At 55.9% G+C, this 18,825-nt stretch overlaps 2 protein-coding genes across 3 annotated transcripts in view; both read left to right on the forward strand.

The window, feature by feature from the left end:
- The first annotated feature begins 1,815 nt into the window (after positions 1–1,815).
- Positions 1,816–12,690, forward strand: FBXO22 (F-box protein 22). 2 transcript variants are annotated; one of them, XM_036355507.1, is made up of 7 exons: positions 1,816–2,061; positions 2,161–2,299; positions 4,657–4,744; positions 7,106–7,201; positions 9,094–9,258; positions 10,580–10,745; positions 10,851–11,090. In XM_036355507.1, exons 1-7 carry the CDS (start codon positions 1,928–1,930, stop codon positions 11,014–11,016), a joined length of 954 nt encoding a protein of 317 aa, XP_036211400.1. In that variant the 5' UTR covers positions 1,816–1,927; the 3' UTR covers positions 11,017–11,090. The 2 variants fall into 2 exon arrangements, with proteins under 2 accessions (XP_036211400.1, XP_036211399.1); XM_036355506.1 differs by lacking the exon at positions 10,851–11,090 and adding an exon at positions 11,920–12,690 and having other exon boundaries at positions 1,818–2,061.
- A 348-nt stretch (positions 12,691–13,038) lies between these two features.
- Positions 13,039–18,825, forward strand: part of TMEM266 (transmembrane protein 266) — a 52,436-nt gene continuing 46,649 nt past the window's right edge. The window contains exon 1 of the mRNA XM_036355501.1: positions 13,039–15,939. The gene's annotated coding sequence lies outside the window, so the exon portion shown is untranslated. The remainder of the gene's footprint in view (positions 15,940–18,825) is intronic.

An 18,825-nucleotide genomic window follows, 5' to 3' on the forward strand; every position in this document is an offset into this window, starting at 1 on the left:
CGGAGGCTCTGAGGTTTGTTGTGTTGGTTTCACCTCGGATGGAAGCTGTGGATGGATGCGGTCCTGCTCCCTCCTCCCAGGCAGAGTCCTGTCTCTGGGGCTCCTGGGGGGTCTTCAGGCGACCCCTCCCCCTTCCCCTGCCCCCGCCCAGCGCCCTCCGCCTTCCTGTCCCAAACCAGTGTCTGGATCTCCTTGGACCCGTTCTCAGTATGTCATTTGGGGAACCCTGGAGACCCCGCGAGGCCCTTTTAGGAGGCGTTGAAGGTCAAAAATGATTTTCCTGATAAAACATCATTTGCCCTTTTAAGTCTCGCTCTCTCTCAAGCGCACACAGGAGTTTTCCGGGGGCCACAGCCCGAGTTTCCGGGCCAATCCAGTGCCTTCTCTTAAGCCAGACAGAGGTTTTCACTACCGGGGGGTGGGAGGGCGGGCGTTCTTTTTTTCATAAAAATGTTCTCTGTTAATGTGAAGTGGATTTGTTACTTTAATATTACAGTGTTTTAATATGGCCAATATCAACAGGCATACCCCACACGAACAGGTGCGGAGGAGCCCTGCCCTGGCGGGTGTGGCTCAGTGGGCAGAGCGTGGGCCCAGGGAGGAAGGGTCCGGGTTCCATTCCGGTCAAGGGCACCGCCTCTGTTGTGTGCGCTGCTGGCGGGAGGCAACCCATCTGTGCATCTCTCTCGTCTCTTCCCCTCCCTCCCACTCTCTAAGTCAATGGACACATACCCTAGGGGGAGGATTAATAGCAGCAGCAAAGGAGCGCGTGGGAGTCCCGAGGCCAGGAAGTTTGAAACACACTAGTGAGACCAGTTACTGGGGAGGAGCCGGGGCTGGGCCAGCCGGGCAGCGGCGGGAGTAGAGGTGGGGGGCGGGGGGCGGGGGACAGGCAGCTGCACCTGCTGTGCTCGCTTTCCCTGCGCCGCTGGTTGCATCGGAATCAGCCGCTCCAGTCCCATGCAACAGGCCCGCTGAGCACGAGGTCCGCGGTGCAGGTGGGGGATCGCGGTGCAGGTGGGGGATCGCGGTGCAGGTGGGGGGATCCCGGTGCAGGTGGGGGGATCCCGGTGCAGGTGGGGGGATCGCGGTGCAGGTGGGGGGATCGCGGTGCAGGGGGGGGACCGCGGTGCAGGTGGGGGACAGCGGTGCAGGTGGGGGGATCGCGGTGCAGGTGGGGGGATCGCGGTGCAGGTGGGGGGATCCCGGTGCAGGTGGGGGGATCGCGGTGCAGGTGGGGGGATCCCGGTGCAGGTGGGGGGATCCCGGTGCAGGTGGGGGGATCGCGGTGCAGGTGGGGGGATCGCGGTGCAGGTGGGGGACCGCGGTGCAGGTGGGGGACAGCGGTGCAGGTGGGGGGATCCCGGTGCAGGTGGGGGGATCCCGGTGCAGGTGGGGGGGTCCCGGTGCAGGTGGGGGGATCGCGGTGCAGGTGGGGGGTAGCGGTGCAGGTAGGTGATCCCGGTGCAGGTGGGGGGATCGCGGTGCAGGTGGGGGGATCGCGGTGCAGGTGGGGGACCGCGGTGCAGGTGGGGGACAGCGGTGCAGGTGGGGGATCGCGGTGCAGGCGGGGACCGCGGTGCAGCGCCCGTTGCCACGCACGAGGGCGGCTTCTAAAGCAGACACCGCCCGTGGGAAAGCTGAGCTTGTGGTGCCAACAGGCTCTGGGCTGAGGACGAGCCAGACTCTGCCTCCGGGGACGCTGGGGTCGAGGGCGGCGGAGGCCTTGCTGTGCCTGCGGGACTGACAGCTCGAAGGCTAGTTCTCACCGACCCGGCGGAAGTCCGCTGCCGGAAGTCCCGCCCCATCCGGAAGTGGCGCGCGCCTGCGCAGTGTGCACCGGCCGGAGCAGGAGCCGGAGCTGGAGCTGGTGCAGCTTCCTGACTCCTCGGCGCAGCGGTCCCGCCGCGGGAAACTGCGGGGCGGGATGGAGCCGGCGGGCGGCGGCGGCGGCGGTTTCCCCGCGGACCCCCCGGGCGCCTTCGTGCTGAGCAACCTGGCGGAGGTGGTGGAGCGGGTGCTCTCCTTCCTGCCCGCCCGGGCGCTGCTGCGGGTGGCCGGGTGAGCGGCGGGGCGGCGGGCGGGTCCGGGCGGGGCGGGGCGGGGCGGGGGCGGGAAGGACGCCCGCTCAGCTCACCGCCTTTGTGGTCGCGCCCGCAGCGTGAGCCGCCTGTGGAGGGAGAGCGTGCGCCGGGTGCTGCGAGCCCAGCGCGGGGTGGCCTGGATCTCGGCGGGCCCGGCGGACGCTGGCCCCCCGCAGGAGCACTGCCTGGTCCGCGCGGCGGCCGCGGAGCTGCAGGCAAGTGGGGGCGCGGGGGGCGGGGCGGTGCACGGGCCGGTGCATTGGGAGGGGGTGCGGGGGGCGGGGTGTTGCACGGGCGGTGCGGGTGCTGGTCCGGCCGGTCTGTGAGCGCGAACTCTGGTTGTGCCCCCGTTTCCCTCACGGGGTTGTTTTTAGAGTTTGGGGATCGTTTGCTCGTGGCCTGGGAACATTCTGGACCCTCAGGCTTAGTGGCCGCACCTCCCGAAGGAGGTGCCGCGGTTGCGCTGGACCCGCCCGCACCCGGAGCTTTCCTGCGAGGCGCGCGCGGCGCGGACCCCTCCTGCCCGGCCTCCCTCCCCGGGAGCGAGTGTCGCTGTCACCGTTTGTGCAGAAAAGGCGGCGTGAACACAGCCAAGAGCTGGCCCGAAACCCAAATATTTCCTTAAGCCCCGACCCCGCGTCCTCTCTGGTGTGTTTCTGGGACCCGGTTTCAGCTGATGGGCAACGGCTGGGAGCCCGAGGCCGCCTCTGAGCGCAGGTGGCGGAGGCTGCGCGCTCGGGGAGGGGAGGAGCCGTCGGGGGTGATTGCTCCGGCCCCCCTGGTTCTTGGGTGCGTGTTACCCGCAAACCCGGACGCAGCGCGACCACCGTCAGGGTCAGGGTCAGGGTGTGCGGCTCACACCTTCCTACCGCCTCACCCTCGTCTTCCGTTTCCCCTTTTGCCACTTGTCCTGGGGACGGCCGTCAAAGCCAAAGAATTCAGTTTATAGAGTTTTATGTTGCATTTATTTGTCCTGATTCTTTTTAAAAATATATATGTTTTTAAATTAACTTCAGGGAGGAAAGGAGAGGGAGTGAGAGAGAGAGAAACATCAGTGATGAGGGAGAATCATGGATCGGCTGCCTCCTGCACGCCCCACACTGGGGATGGAGCCGCAACCCGGGAATCGAACCCTGACCTCCTGGTTCCTAGGTCGGTGCTCAGCCACGGAGCCACGCTGGCCGGGCTTGTCCTGATTTTTGATTCTTTGTCCTGGAGCCTTTTCTCCAGGCTTTTCCTGGACTCTCACAGCTCGGGCACACGTGTACATGGTGGGCGGGTTTTGCTATAAGCTTCCGATGTTGCTTAGGTTGACACTGTATTGTTGGCTGATGCTGTGCTGTCATCATTGCTGAGGTTACCTTTGATTTTTTTTTTTATGTATATTTTATTGATTTTTCACAGAGAGGAAGGGAGAGAGATAGAAAGTTAGAAACATCGATGAGAGAGAAACATCGATCAGCTGCCTCCTGCACACCCCCCACTGGGGATGTGCCCGCAACCCAGGTACATGCCCTTGACCGGAATCGAACCCGGGACCCTTCAGTCCGCAGGCCGATGCTCTATCCACTGAGCCAAACCGGTTTTGGCACCTTTGATTTTTTTATCATTATTATTTTTTTTAGTAACATGGTGTCAGCCAGATGTTGCTTCTATAAACTTAACTCTTTCCACTGCAACGAGTGTTTGGTGGGGAGATACTTTGAACCTGTATGTTTATATCTTGTTTCAAAGTGTTCATTTATTTAGGTCTGTATAGACTCTTCGTCCCTTTTATTCAGTGGCACTTGGGGGAGCCCTGGCCGGTGTGGCTCAGTGCATAGAGCGTCGGCCTGCAGACTGAAAGGTCCCGGGTTCGATTCCGGTCAAGGGCACACACCTGGGTTGCAGGCTCGATTCCCAGTATGGGGCGTGCGGGAGGCAGCCGATGAATGATCAGCTCTCATCATTGATGTTTCTCGCCCTCGCCCTCGCCCTTGCCCTCTCCGTCTCTGAAATCAATAAAGATGTATTTAACAATAATAACGAACTATCTCTTGGGGGAAACAGTCTTAAATCAAGTGGGAAAGGAAGCGAGCTGCAGAGAATATACAAGGCCGTGTGTGTGTCGGGAGATGGTACGCACACTGGTCGCTCTGGTGGAAGTGAGGCCTGGAGCATTTAATGGGATAAGAGTGTGATGCAGGCGAGCCTTCCCTCTTGCCGAGCAGCTTCTGTTCCTGCAGTGCCTGCTCAGATAGAGCAAGTGGCCTTTGGTTTCTTTTGTTTGTGTTTTTGCTGGTATTTAATGTTTTCGTTTAAGAGCTTAAATCACCGTGAAAATGAACGTCTTGAGCAAGTCGGGGATGAGTCTGCCTGGAAGAAACAATCGATGTTTCACAAATGACTGAGCTGAAGATGCGAGCGCATGAGTGAAAAAATGAATGAGAAGTGGAGGGACTCAGAATGCCAGCACTGACCGGAGGGGGGAGGGGGTGGGGGGGACGAGGCGGGGCAGCCAGGGGTGAGACTTTAACCCCAGAAGCACTCTCGGGTTCCTGAGCTCTAATCCCAGTTAATTTCCTCTCTGCAGAACGTCCACATCTTGCCGCAGACCGTCCTGTACATGGCCGATTCGGACACGTTCATCAGCCTGGAGGAGTGCCGGGGTCACAAGCGAGGTGGGTGTTTCTGTTTCCTCCCGTGTGCTCTGTTTGTGAAGTATAGTGACTCCATCTGGGGTAAAAACTGCTGTTTAAATTTTTTTTATTTTTTATTGATTTTTATGGAGAGGAAGGGAGAGAGAGAGTTAGAAACATTGATAAGAGAGAAACATCGATCCGCTGCCCCCTGCACACCTCCTACTGGGGATGTGCCCGCAACCCAGGTACATGCCCTTGACCGGAATTGAACCCGGGACCCCTCAGTCCGCAGGCCGACGCTCCATCCACTGAGCCAAAGCGGTTTCGGCAAAAACTGCCGTTTAAAATGTTAACCCTGCTATTCTGGCTTCTGAAAACATTTTCTTGCTTAAATAACAAGGAAAATAAGACGACTTCCCCACTCCGGAGAGGCCATAAACCCTGCCCCAGACAGAGCTGTCAGTGCTGACGCCGGGCCAGGCCTTGAGAGACGGTCTCACGGCCCTGTCTCAGCAAACACGACTTGTTCTCAAGAAGGTCCGGAGCTCTCATTCCAAATTTGGAAAACAAAGAGCTGGAAAACGTATAAATTGGGAAGATTTCCACCATATTGGGCGCCAGAATCTGAGAGGCAAGAGTTCCCCTGGGCCCGCTAGCGCTAGCGAAAACGAACAGGACTCCCAATAAATTTGGCTTATTGATCAAGGCGTCTTCTGATTTACAGAATAACATCTGCAGTTCGTTGTTGTCTCTGCCCCGAGAGTGACTTTAGTGCCCGAGGCTCTGGCCTGCTCCCCGTGGAAGGCGGGACAGCGTTGCCTGTGAAGGGCTGTTTCTGCTTCAGAGATTGGTTTCTGAACCTGGTGGGACGCTGGAAACAAGTTCTTTCAATAGAAAAGTGTTTTCCTCGTTTTGAAATACTCCCATCCGCCAGGCACTTCTTTTTATTACTGAAACAGGATGTGTGTCTGTGGCTATTCAAGCCTTTTTGTTGTTTTTCTTTTTTTTTTTTTTTTTATTGTCGTAAGTTTTACATATGTCTCCTTTTTCCCCAATTGACACCCCCCCCCCAACCATTTCTACCCTGGGCAAGCCCCCACCGCCCCAGGCAAGCCCCCACCGCCCCAGTGCCTGTGTCCATCGGTTCTGCTCATATGCATGCATACAAGTCCTTTGGTTGCTCTCTAACCACCCCCCCCCCCATTTGTCTCTGGGTCTATTGTTGTTCATCAAATTATGTTGATCATTATATCCCACATATGAGTGAGATCATATGATATTTATCTTTCTCTGACTGGCTTATTTCACTTAAGCATAATGCTCTCCAGTTCCATCCATGCTGTTGCAAATGGTAAGAGTTCCTTCTTTTTTACAGCAGCATAGTATTCCATTGTGTAGGTGGACCCGTTTTTTAATCCACTCATCTGCTGATGGGCACTTAGGCTGTTTCCAAATCTTAGCTATGGTGAATTGTGCTGCTATGAACATAGGGGTGCATATCTCCTTTCTGATTGGTGTTTCTGGTTTCTTGGGATCTATTCCTAGAAGTGGGGTCACTGGGTCCAATGGGAGTTCCGTTTTTAACCATTAGAAGAAACTCCATACTGTCTTCCATAGTGGCTGCCCCAGTCTGCATTCCCACCAGCAGTGCACCAGTGTTCCCTTTTCTCCGCATCCTCTCCAGCACTTGTCGTTTGTTGATTTTATTCAAGCCTTTCATGGTGTTAGATGATGGGGAGCCATTTACCAAAGGGATGGATAGACGCAGTGCGACCTTCGCTCGCAGCGAGAGGCGGTAGCCTGTGTCCCAGGAGGGGCGCCCTGAGACCCCCGTTAGCCTGGGCTGCGGGTTACCTGCCCTTGGAATGCAGGGGCCTGTGTGTGCAGCGTCTGTGCTGAGCGGAAAGGTACAGCAGCACGTCTACAATCCAGCCGCCGCCGCTGCAAAGTTTAACGTCTTTGGAGCAAAAGCTGTACGTGGGCAAACTGGTGACGCTAAAGGTCACGTTCGGAGTTAGAATATAAAACAGGCCCCGCCCAGGAAACACGTGTTTTCATCAGCATTTTAATTGTTTTATTTTTAAAATATATATATATTTTAAATATATTTATTAATTTCATAGAGGAAAGGAGAGGGAGAGAGAGAAACATCAGTGATGAGAGAGAATCATGGATCAGCTGCCTCCTGCACGTGCCGTGACCGGGAATCGCACCGTGACCTCCTGGTTCATAGGTCGACGCTCAGCCACGGAGCCACGCCGGCCGGGCTCTATCAGCGTTCTGAGACTTCCTTACGCCGCGCTCTGGTGTGAAATGGCTTCAGCTTTATTCAGTGTTGGCCTTTCTTTCCCTCGGTGCCGTCAGATGTGACCTTTGCTCCTTGTGCTCCCTGTTGTGCAGCCAGGAAGAGAGCGACCACGGAGACCGCCATGGCCCTGGAGAAGCTGTTCCCGAGACAGTGCCAGATCCTGGGGGTCGTGGCCCCGGGGATCGTCGGTGAGAGCGGTGCCCCCGGGCGGTCTCCACCTCGAGTTCCTGCGGGTCCTGTCCTGGGGGGGCTCCTTGTAGCTTAAAGCCCAGGATACGTAGAAGGTGGCTCATTGGCACATCTCAGGGCTGTGTGTACAAACCAGCTGTACTGCACGTCTGCCTTCTTTTTTTTTTTTTTTTTTAATATATTTGTATTGATTTCAGAGAGAGAGAGAAACATCAATGACGAGAGAGAACCATGGACCGGCTGCCTCCTGCACGCCCCCCACTGGGGATGGAGCCCGCAACCCGGGCATGTGCCCCGACCAGGGATCGAACCCTGACCCTTTAGTCCGCAGGCCGACGCTCCATCCACTGAGCCACACCGGCCAGGGCCGCTCTTCTTTTTTTTAAGCTATGTTTTCATTGATTTCAGAGAGGGAGAGGGAGAGAGAGAAACATCAATGTGAGAGGGAATCGTGGATCGGCTGCCTCCTGCACGCCCCCCACTGGGGATGGAGCCCGCAACCCAGGCCTGTGCCCTGACTGGGAATCGAACTGTGACCTCCTGGTTCCTAGGTCGATGCTAACCACTGAGCCACGCCGGCCGGGCACCGGTCCTGTTTTTAATTAGGGCCTCGCCCTTAGGATCTCATGTAACCTTACTTTCCTCTTTAAGGCCTTCTCTCCATATACAGTCCCATTGGAGGTTAGGACTTCAGATGACTTTTGGGGGAGACACAATTTTGTCCCTCACCCCCACCTTTAAAATTCACAACGTATTACAAACATATTTCCATGTCAGTTAGGATGTCTGTCATTCCTAATGGCTACATTTCATTATATAATGTAACTTTTTTTTTAATATTTCAAGAAAAACGATCTTTGATATGTAACGTAAGTTTTAATCTTAATGCCAGTGTAGAGCATTTCAGGTTTTCTTTTCTGTGACTATAAACTCTCTGATAGAAGTATTTCTGTGTGTGTGTGTGTGTGTCTGTGTGTGTGTGTCTGTGTGTGTGTGTGTGTGTGTGTCTGTGTGTGTGTGTGTGTGTCTCTGTGTGTGTCTGTGTCTGTGTGTGTCTGTGTGTGTGTGTCTGTGTGTGTGTGTCTGTGTGTGTGTCTGTGTGTGTGTCTCTGTGTGTGTGTCTCTGTGTGTGTGTGTCTGTGTGTGTGTGTGTCTGTGTGTGTCTGTGTGTGTGTGTGTCTGTGTGTGTCTGTGTGTGTGTGTGTCTGTGTGTGTGTGTGTGTGTGTGTCTGTGTGTGTCTGTGTGTGTGTGTGTGTGTGTCTCTGTGTGTGTGTCTGGGTGTGTGTGTGTGTGTGTGTGTCTGTGTGTGTGTCTCTGTGTGTCTGTGTGTCTGTGTGTGTGTGTGTCTGTGTGTGTGTGTCTGTGTGTGTGTGTCTGTGTGTGTGTGTGTGTGTGTCTGTGTGTGTGTGTGTGTGTGTGTGTGTGTGTGTGTGTGTGTCTGTGTGTGTGTGTGTGTACTTTCCATAATGGCCAAATATTTTAGCCCAGGATACATTTTTAAAGCGGAATTGCTGTGAAGAAGTATTCATTCCCCTCCGCCCCAGACACAACTTTTTATTTAGAAAAACCTCCAACCTATAGAAGAGTTGGGAGAATCATAGGACAGTACACACCCCCCACTCTCCATCTCGAGTCACCATCTGAAGGAATGTTGCAGCACTAGCTTGTTCTGTCTCTGCTCATAAACACGTTTCTTTGCGAACCATTTGCAAGGGAATCGCAGACATCACGACTCTGTGCCTCTAAGAATGTCAGAGCTGAACGCGTTCTCAGATAGTGGCCTGGGAGCCTGCTGGCTGGTGGTCCGGGTGGGGCTGGCCACGTGCGCGGGGACGGGACGAATCCCCCGTTTTTACTGACTGTGGACGAAGCTGCTTCCCTTTCTCCTAGTGACGCCCATGGGCCCCGGGAGCAGTCGGCCGCAGGAGATAGAGATTGGAGAGTCCGGGTTTGCCCTGCTGTTCCCTCAGGTGGAAGGAATAAAAATACAGCCCTTCCGTTTTGTCAAGAATCCAAAGAATTTATCGCTAGAAAGACGTCGCTTCACTGAAGCCGGTAAGTCGCTGTCGTGACGGTCGGTTCCCGTCTCGGTGGTGGATTCTGGGAGGGTCCGAATGAAGCTCACGCCCCCGGAGGCGTGGGCGAGTCGGACTGGCCATGAACGAGGCTGGTGCGGTGCATTCTGAGTTTTAGAAAAAGTGTGAGTTCAGCCCGGCCGGTGTGGCTCAGGGGTTGAGCGTCGACCTAGGAACCAGGAGGTCAGGGTTCGATTCCCGGTCAAGTCACACGCCCGGGTGGTGGGCTTGATCCCCAGTGGGGTGTGCAGGAGGCAGCCGGTCCACGATTCTCTCTCATCGTGGATGTTTCTCTCTCTCTCCCTTCCCCTCTGAGATCAATAAAAATACGTTTAGAAAAGAAGGAAAAAGTGTGAGTTCGGGCAGACTGTCGTGCGAGGACACACCAGGCAGAGGACGCAGGCGGGTCCCGAAAGGCCACCGCGAGACGTTAGAGAACGGGCTTAGCGTCTCAGCTCTGATGCGAAAGCGTAATTTTCCATGAAGCGACACGCTAGCTACTCAGCGAAGTGTGGCCTTTTATCTACATCTGCAAATGAATCGATAGATCGATCGGCACTAACTGGTTAAAAAAAACCTCTGTTGGCATAGAAACTATTCAGTGGTGCCCCCCGGTGTGCGTGCCAGCCGCCCGTGGAGATGAGCCCCCGTTACTGGAAATGGCTCTGAGGCCCGTGGGGGTAAAAGATTGTGCAGCCGCCAAGGGGAACCTCTGTGAATGGCTTGCTAATCAGAAGAGGAAAGGAGCCCTGGCCGGTGTGGCTCGATGGATAGAGCCTCGGCCTCAGGACTAAAGGGTCTCGGGTTCGATTCCGGTCAAGGGCACGTACCTCGGTTGCAGACTCGATCGCCAGCCCTGGTTGGGACGAGGTGTTTGGGAGGCAACCGATCGATGCGTCTCTCACATCGATGCTTCCTTCTCTCTCCGTCTCTCCCCCTTCTCTTCCGCCATTTAGTTTTTATTTTTTAATGTATTTTTATTGATGTCAGAGAGGAAGGGAGAGAGAGAAATGTCCATGATGAGAATGTGACCCTTGACCAGAATCGAACCCGGGACCCTTCAGTCCACGGGCCGACGCTCTATCCACTGAGCCACACCGGTTAGGGTGGGTCTTAGATTTTTTAATGGGAAAATTGTTGCCCAGATGTTGAGTCGTGTTACAGTTTGTAACAGTCAGGGGACTTGTATATGCTAGTAACTCGGAGAGCATGTCACTCAACGCGATGAAAACGGAGTTTCCTTCGAGTGCCGGTGCCGTCCCGTCCGCAGGCGTCCCTCACGGCTGCCCTTCCCCCCACAGGCCTCCTGGACAACCCCGAGCTCCGCGTGGTGCTGGTGTTCGGCTACAACTGCTGCAAGGTGGGGGCCAGCAGCTACCTGCAGCGCGTCGTCCGCACCTTCAGCGACACCAACGTCGTGGTGGCCGGGGGCCAGGTGGACAACCTGGTGTCGCTGACCTCTGACACGTACGTCCGGCTTTCCCCGCGCCGGGGCGCGTTCCAGGGGTTTTGTTGCCGCGGGTCTTTTGGGTTTGTTTTTTATTTGATTTCTTCCTCCGGCTTTATTGTCAGACACGCTGTACGAACACAGCACAGCAGACAGCAGGGGTCCTCTTGGGAAAAAAAAACACAGCAAGAAAGGGAGAGGTTCCAGAAACTTTATGGACCGAGCAACATAAAGCTAAAAATGGCCCTAACTGGTGTGGCTCAGTGGATAGAGCGTCGGCCGGCAGACTGAAGGGTCCCAGGTTTGATTCCTGGTCAAGGGCACATGCCCAGGTTGTGGGCTGGATCCCCAATGTGGTGCTTGCAGGAGGCAGCCGATCCAGGATTCTCTCTCATCACGGATGTTTCTCTGTCTCTCTCCCTCTCCCTCCCTCTCTGAAACTAATAAAAATATATATATTAAAAAAAAAAATAAAGCTAAAAACGCCCTCCATGATTGAATATTTATAGCTGAGTATTCGGGGGGAAAAGACCCCAAAGATGTAAATAATACCGAAAAGCTGCACTTACGAGGCCTCACTATGTGCAGGGATAGAAGGGCAAGGCGACTGTTAAGGCAGCGAGGAAGGTCGGGGTCCCCCCTACACACGCAGGCGTGGGTCAGGAATCTGGGTGGAGGTACCTTTGCCCTTTTGTACTTGTTTTAAAATATATATATATATATATATATATATATATATATATATATATATAACACTTTTTAAAAATATATTTTTATTGATTTCAGAGAGGAAGGGAGAGGGAGAGAGATGGAAACATCAATGAAGAGAGAGAATCACTGACCGGTTGCCTCCTGCACGCCCCCCACTGGGGATCGAGCCCGTAACCCCGGCCTGTGCTCTTGACCGGGAATCGAACCCAGGACCTTTCAGTCCACAGGCCGATGCTATTATACCTGTGTAAATTTTATTGATTTCAGAGAGAAAGAGAGAGAGAAACATCAATGAAGAGAGAGAATCACTGACCGGCTGCCTCCTGCACGCCCCCCACTGGGGATCGAGCTGTGACCTCCTGGTTCATAGGTGGGCGCTCGACCACTGAGCCACACGGGCCAGGCTGATCTCTCCTGCGAACACGTGGCACGTTCCGTGTTGTCTCGTGCTGAGCGGGCCCTGTTCTGCTTTGCGTTCCCCAGGTGCCCCCTGGACGTCGATGGCACCGGCGTGGTCGGGCTGTCGGTGAGCGGCCAGCGCGTGCAGAGCGCCACGGTGCTGCTCAGCGAGGACGTCAGCGACGAGAAGGCCGTGGAGGCCGCCGTGCAGCGCCTCAAGGCAGCCGGCATCCCCGAGCGGGACACGGTGGGCTTCATGTTCGCCTGCGTGGGCCGCGGCGCCCAGTTCTACCGGGCCCAGGGCAACGTGGAGGCCGACGCGTTCCGGAAGGCCTTCCCCGGCGTGCCCCTGTTCGGCTTCTTCGGCAACGGCGAGATCGGGTGCGACCGCGTGGTCGCGGGGAGCTTCGTGCTGCGGCGCTGCAGCGAGGTGCGGGCCGAGGACCTGTTCCACAGCTACACCACCGTCCTGGCGCTGGTGCACCTGGGCGCCTCCCGGTGAGGCCGCGGTGCCCCCCGCCTGCGGGCGCGGCCTCGGGAACATGGGACCGGGGAATATATGTCTTTGAAACGAACATAGCTCCATGCATGTGTTCTGTGGCTCGGATGCCCTAAGGGGTTCTCGGGTGGTTTCCCACACGTCAGAGGAAGGAGGGCTGTGGCATCGGATCGGGCGCGCACCCGCCGCCGATCGTGGCGCTGGCCCAGGTCCCGCGGCTGCCGGGCGCGTCCTGTAACCAGACGGGAAGGGCCGTGACCGGTGGGCGTCCGTGGCTCCCTCTGCAGGGCGAGCCGGTCGTTGAGCAGAGTCACGAAGACACTTTTCTCCCTGAATAAAGGCGGAAACGGTTCGGACGGCCCGAGATCTTCCTCCGCGTCACAGCTCGACCAGGTTTTCCAGCAGCGACAACAGAAGGGTGACGGACTTGTCACGCCTTCGATAAACACGAAGGAGCTTTTTTGTCTTCCTGCTCCCACGTGGCTCAGCGGGTACACGGCCAAGGCGCGTGGGCAGTATTTTATTCTCCGACGAGGAAAAGGTTTTCTGCCCCCCAACCCCTCCCCCCCGCCCCCAGGTCTTCACTGCAGGATGACTTCCACCTGCATGTCCCGCCTGATGTCCCGTCACTAACGACTGATCGACACTTTCGTTGCCAAGGCTCAGCGGCCCCACAGGGCGGCGGCAGCGCGTCCGGGAGGTGGAATCCGGTGCTGCCTTTCCCGCCGGTCTGTCCTCAGTCGCTCTGCCCCCGTTTTTACCTCGAGCGATTGTCCTCTTCCCGCGACGTTTGTGATAAAGTTACTGGAAGTTTCCTCCGGTTGACAGTTCCCTCCATCCCAGCTCCTGAAGTACAGAGAAAAGTGACGGTCAGAACCTCTGGTCTCTGAATCGCGATGGACTCATTGTCATGTCACATTGGTGCCGTTACCAAGGAGACGGGGCGGCAGAGTCTGAGTCCTTGGGGGTGACCACACGGCATTTACGGAAATGCCGTGTGGATCTTTGTTCCGGGATAGATAGCACAGGAAAAAGAAGTTGAAAACTGAGAAATTTTTAAAATATGAGCCGGGGCAGGCGGGGGGGGGGGGGTGTGTGTGTGAATGAATGACGTTTTTTTTCCAGATTAATATATAAAGTGTTTTGTTCCTCCTCAGAGGGGAGCCCGGTGCGGGGCCCTTTGCTGTACTCTGTGGGGTGCACGTGGGTTCCTGTTATGCCGAGCCTTTGGGCCGGTTTTGGACGGAAGATTCCTTAGGCGACAGGGCGATCGTTCCCTTGGTCGGGGGCAGAAGGCAAAGCTGAGCCCGCAGAAGCCGCAGACGTACAGCAAGTCCTCGCTGAGCGTGGCTGTGGATGGTGTGGCACTGTGGTGACATGACATACGGTGAAGCCGGTTTTGCCACAGGCAACCTGGTGGCGAGTTAAGTTCCCGTGGCGTCTCATTGCCGTGTAACAAAATGACCCTGAATGCTCAGTGTGGCTCTAAGTGCTGCGATGTTACTCGTAGCTTTCCCGCCTCGCAGAGGCCTGAGGTCGCATGGGGAGGGAGTGAAGGGAGTCGTCATGGCACCAAAGTTAGAAGGAAATAACGTGGACAATTGTGAATCAAGGCTGGTCCTAAAGCAAAGCCGTCATGACAGGAATAGTTACCGTTTCAGCTAAAAACATAAGTAAACGCCCCTAGAAGCAGCCACTGTTGCAGCCGCTTGTGAAAAAGGAGGAGGGTCCCGTGAACCGTGGACGCGAGGAGAGAAGGTGCCCCCGGTGTGCTGGCAGTGTCTCCCACACCGGCCGGCCTTCCCTTGAGTGAGGGCAGACGGGTGGGTGGTTTGTTTAATCGGGACGTTAAAGAACATTCACCACCCCCCCCCATGTGCTCCCCAAGCACCATCTTCCCGCAGCCGCGGGCGGCGGCGAAGGGAATCGATTCCCAGCCCCTTTCCCAAGTGGACGTGAACTCCTCCTGGGCCCGTGGCCACCCCGGGAGGGACAGGGAAGGCAGGCCTTGCTCGTCGACGCGAGGGATCATCCGGGACCTCTTCCCACCAGGGTCCTGTCGGCGGCCAGGTCACCTTGCAGGTCCCTCCCACAGGCCTGAGCCCGGACGCCGGGCAGACACAGCACCTTCCCAGCAAGTCAGAGGCCGGAGAGCAACAGCTCTGCCGTTCACTAATACTGTGCACGTTCAGCGCGGGGACTGTGTGGAGAATGTAAATAAATTCTACGAGTCCACGTAGGAATTGTCGAGAAGAAAAAATAAATCTCCTTTGTCACTTGACGCCCACCCCACACGACCGAGGTGAGCCCCACCGCACAGCACGTGTTCGTGGGCCGAGAGCTCCTCTGGATCGGAGACGGCGCGGTTTTCAGACGACTGGCCGGATTTTCCTTCGTAGAGACTGGGCGAGGGTCTGCTTCCTAAAAATCCTAAAATCCCAGGACGGAGCATCAGTGACAACGTCCCTGTGAAATGAACAAAATCAATGCCGGTTTCACGCGAAGAGCGTGTCCCCGAGTTGGTTTTCAGTGTTTTTGTCTTAGACACGCGCCGCTTTTGCCCTACAGCACAGCCGAGACGGGCGACAAGAATATGCGCGACTAGAAGGAAAGCGGCCGAGGCCGGTAAACGTCATTTCAGGTTTCGGCACAAAGTGTGGAGGAGCGTTTCCATTTATAAACAGTTTGTATAAAAGTTATTGTTCTTGGGGGGGGGGCAATCGGAGGAAAAGGAGATATTGTCATACTTTAAACAATTTTAAAAAACAATGTAAAAAGAAAAAGTTCTCCAGTGACTGTCGTCACAGCCTGCAGAAAAGGCGAGATTCGTAATTCCCAGAAACTGGAAGAAAACCTCTAAATGGGCTTTTAGACGCAAATGATCAGATGCAGAATTTTGAGACAACTTTCTTTTTTAATCCTCACTCAAGGATATTTTCCCATTGCTTTTTAGAGAGAGTGGAAGGGCGGGGAGGGGGGCAGAGAGAGAGAGAGAATGAATGTGAGAGAGAGACATCAGTTGGTTGCCTTCAACCTGCAAACCCAGGTACGTGCCCTTGGCTGGAATCGAACCCGAGACCCTTCAGTGCGCGGGATGACGCCCCAACCAGCGGAGCCACACTGGCCAGGGCCGCCCCGTTTTCCTGAAAGTCACTGTTGCTTCTGCTTTCTATTAAGTTTCAGGGTAACTTGACAGTTGGACAAAACGGGACACTATTCCGGCCTCATGGATTCTTTATCTGCCACCTAATACGATGAAAATCCTTGATTCTGCACAATCGTGCCCTAAAAATTAGAAGCCTCATGGGGGGAGGGGGGGAATGAGTTTGGAACTTTGAAACCTGAGCAGGAATGAGAACAAGGATCCTAAATGTCTACCAGCAGCCGCCTTGAGAATTAGCGGGTCGGTCACAGCAGCCGTCAGCTTTTGGGGGCGCCGTTTCTTCTGAGCTGTAGATCCGTGAAACCAACTGCTTTTAATAGCAACCGTTTCCGTCAACATTAAAAGGACGTAGCGGTGTCTCCCTCAGCAGCCGGCGTTGTCTGTCTCCTCACCAGGCGAAACGGCTTCATGGCTCACCCGCACTCAGCCTCACAGTGAAAAGGTGGGTGATTTTTTTTTTTAAATATATTTTATTGATTTTTTACAGAGAGGAAGGGAGAGAGGTAGTTACAAACATCGATGAGAGAGAAACATCGATCAGCCGCCTCCTGCACACTCCCACCGGGGATGTGCTCACAGCCAAGGTACCTGCCCTTGACCGGAATCGAACCCGGGACCTTTCAGTCCGCAGGCCCACGCTCTATCCACTGAGCCACACCGGTTTCGGCCAAAGGTGGGTGATTTTTTTTAAGTGACGTGTGTGTGCGTGTGTGTTTTCAACAACATTTTTATTGATTTCAGAGGAAAAGGGGGGGAGTGAGAGAGCAACGTCCATGACGAGAATCACGGATCGGCTGCCTCCTGCCCCCCCCACTGGGCATGGAGCCCGAAACGCTGACCGGGAGTCGAACCCCGACCTCCTGGGTCATCGGGCGACGCCCAACCCCTGAGCCACACTGGCCGGGCGGGAGCCGTGGCCTCGCCCTGTAGCAGGGCGGCCTGTCCGGGGGAGCGGGGAAGGACGGAGTCCGTGTTTCCTTTGCCTCCGGCCGGCTGCCGGCTTCTGGACCAGCATGACCAGCTGCGCTCGGACAGTCCCTCCTTCCGCGTCTTCCGTGGCCTGGAGCGGCGGTTCGCGACCTTCCGCACGCGCGACCCTTAATGCCGCTCCTCGGGCTGTGGCGACCCCGATGTCATGGTGACCAACTGAGCGCCATGAAAGCATCGGGACTCGTCACAAAGACAATCTGTAATGATATGTGCGCTTCCCGATGGTCTCGGGCGACCCCTGTGAAAGGGCCGTTCGACCCGCAAAGGGGTGGCGACCCACAGGTTGAGAAGCGCCGGTCTAGAGACTAAGAGGGAAGAGGTTCTCCCATGTTTTCTTTCTATGCAGCCCCCCCACAGGCCTCTTACCTCGTTCCGTGCGCGCCCCCTGCTGGCTGTGCGGTGACGCAGTCCAGGCGGACCAGCAGCGCCTCCAGCCAAGCCCGCGGCCTGTTGTGCCCGCCCCGCCCCGCCCGTCAGAACCTGGCAGGGGTGTCAGCGCCCCCTTCAGGTCGCGCAAGGAAGTGCCCCTGCCTTTCCTTGGCCGTTTTCTGTTTTCTCTGTTATCCAAAGTGCTAACAGGCCTGCGGACCTTTTTTTTTTTTTTCCCCCTTCCATTTATTGCAAAGGACAAAGCAGAGGGTAAGGGGAGAGGGCTGCTGGGGCGAGTGAGTCTCAGCCACGAGAATAACAGATGGCGAGAGAACAGGAGAAACACAGGACTGAAGGGCCGGGAGCTAGTGAGGGCTTGGGGTGCAGGCGAGTCCCCCTCAGCCGGTGGCCGCGAGGCCGCCCCCCCCCCCCCAGCCCCCCGTGCCCGCGGGAGTGGAAGTGCGGACGAGAACCCGGGTCTGGGAGCTGGACTCCACTGGGTTTAAATCTGAGACCCAGATGCGTGATTTTTATTTGTAATCTTTTTTTTAAATATATTTTTTATTGATTTTTACAGAGAGGAAGGGAGAGGGATAGAGAGTTAGAAACATTGATGAGAGAGAAACATCGATCAGCTGCCTCCTGCACGCCCCCCACTGGGGATCGAGCCCGCAACCAAGGTACATGCTCTTGACTGGAATCGAACCCGGGACCCTTCAGTCCGCAGGCTGACGCTCTATCCATTGAGCCACACCAGTTAGGGCTTTGTGATAAGTCTATGAAAGTATTACACAGGCCCCCGTGTCCCCCATTAACCTCTTCCATCTGCCCCTGTCTTCCCCCCCTCCCCCAGGCCCTCCCCCCCCCCCCACTGTCCGTGCCCTCTGCACACGAGGCTTCTGGTCGATCTCTCCCCACCCCCGCCCCTGCCTTCCCTCTGAGGCTCAGCCGTCTGCTCCTGCTCCTGCATCTCTGGGTCTGTGGTGGGTCGTCCGTTCGTCTGGCTCATGGGCCCACATGTGAGGGAGACCAGGGGACGCCCGTCTTCCTCTGACGGGTGGATTCTGCCCGCGTGACGCCCTCAGATGTGTGATCGTGCTCTGAGCTTCGGGTCCTCCTTCGTGGAGTGAGAACAAGGCCAGCTGCCTCACGGCGGGTGTGAGCGCTGGTCAGAGTGAGCACGTGTGAAACATGAGCCGCGGGGCCTGGCGGCAGGGGCAGCTGAGGTCGGGATGATACCGTGACGCTGATTTCCTTCTGTTTGCACGAAAAGATGGCTGATAAGTAATTATAATCTAAACCAGAAGCCTGGTGCACGAAATTTATACACGGGGGGGGGGGGTGGTTCCCCTCAGCCCATTCTGCACCCTCTCCAATCCGGGACCCCTCAGGGGATGTCCAACTGCCGGTTTAGGCCCAATCGCAGGGATCGGGCCTAAACCAGCATTCAGACATCCCTCTCACAATCTGGGACTGCTGGCTCCTAACTGATCACCTGCCTGCCTGATCACCCCTAACTGCCCCCCCTGCTGGCCTAGTAACCCCCAACTGCCACCCCTGCCGGCCTGGTCGCCCCACACAGCCTGCTGTTCAGTTGTTACTGTGATGGCATCCCAGACAATTTGCATATTCCTCTATTATTAGTATAGATGTAATCCAGGACTGTGGGCTGTGGGTCTATATTCAGAGCACACGAGACGTGAGCAGACCTCTCAGAGGGGAGGGAGCGGCAGGCTTTCTGGTGTGGCCAAGGGCGTGTCCTGGTGCAGCACATACCATGATGCTGTGATTTTCCTAAGTTACACATGAGCTAAAATACCTCGTCCTTGGGAGAGACAAATAAGCAGGTAATTAATATGAGCAGCGGAGACCAGTAACTCATAAGGCAACAGTGGAAAGTGAAGGATTTCTGACCTTTGTTGTGACATCTTTTTTACCCTACATTTTTTTAAAAGTTGCAACTTAATAT

Source organism: Myotis myotis, unplaced genomic scaffold (genome assembly GCF_014108235.1).
Source record: "Myotis myotis isolate mMyoMyo1 unplaced genomic scaffold, mMyoMyo1.p scaffold_m19_p_22, whole genome shotgun sequence".
Taxonomy (NCBI): Eukaryota; Metazoa; Chordata; class Mammalia; order Chiroptera; family Vespertilionidae; genus Myotis; species Myotis myotis.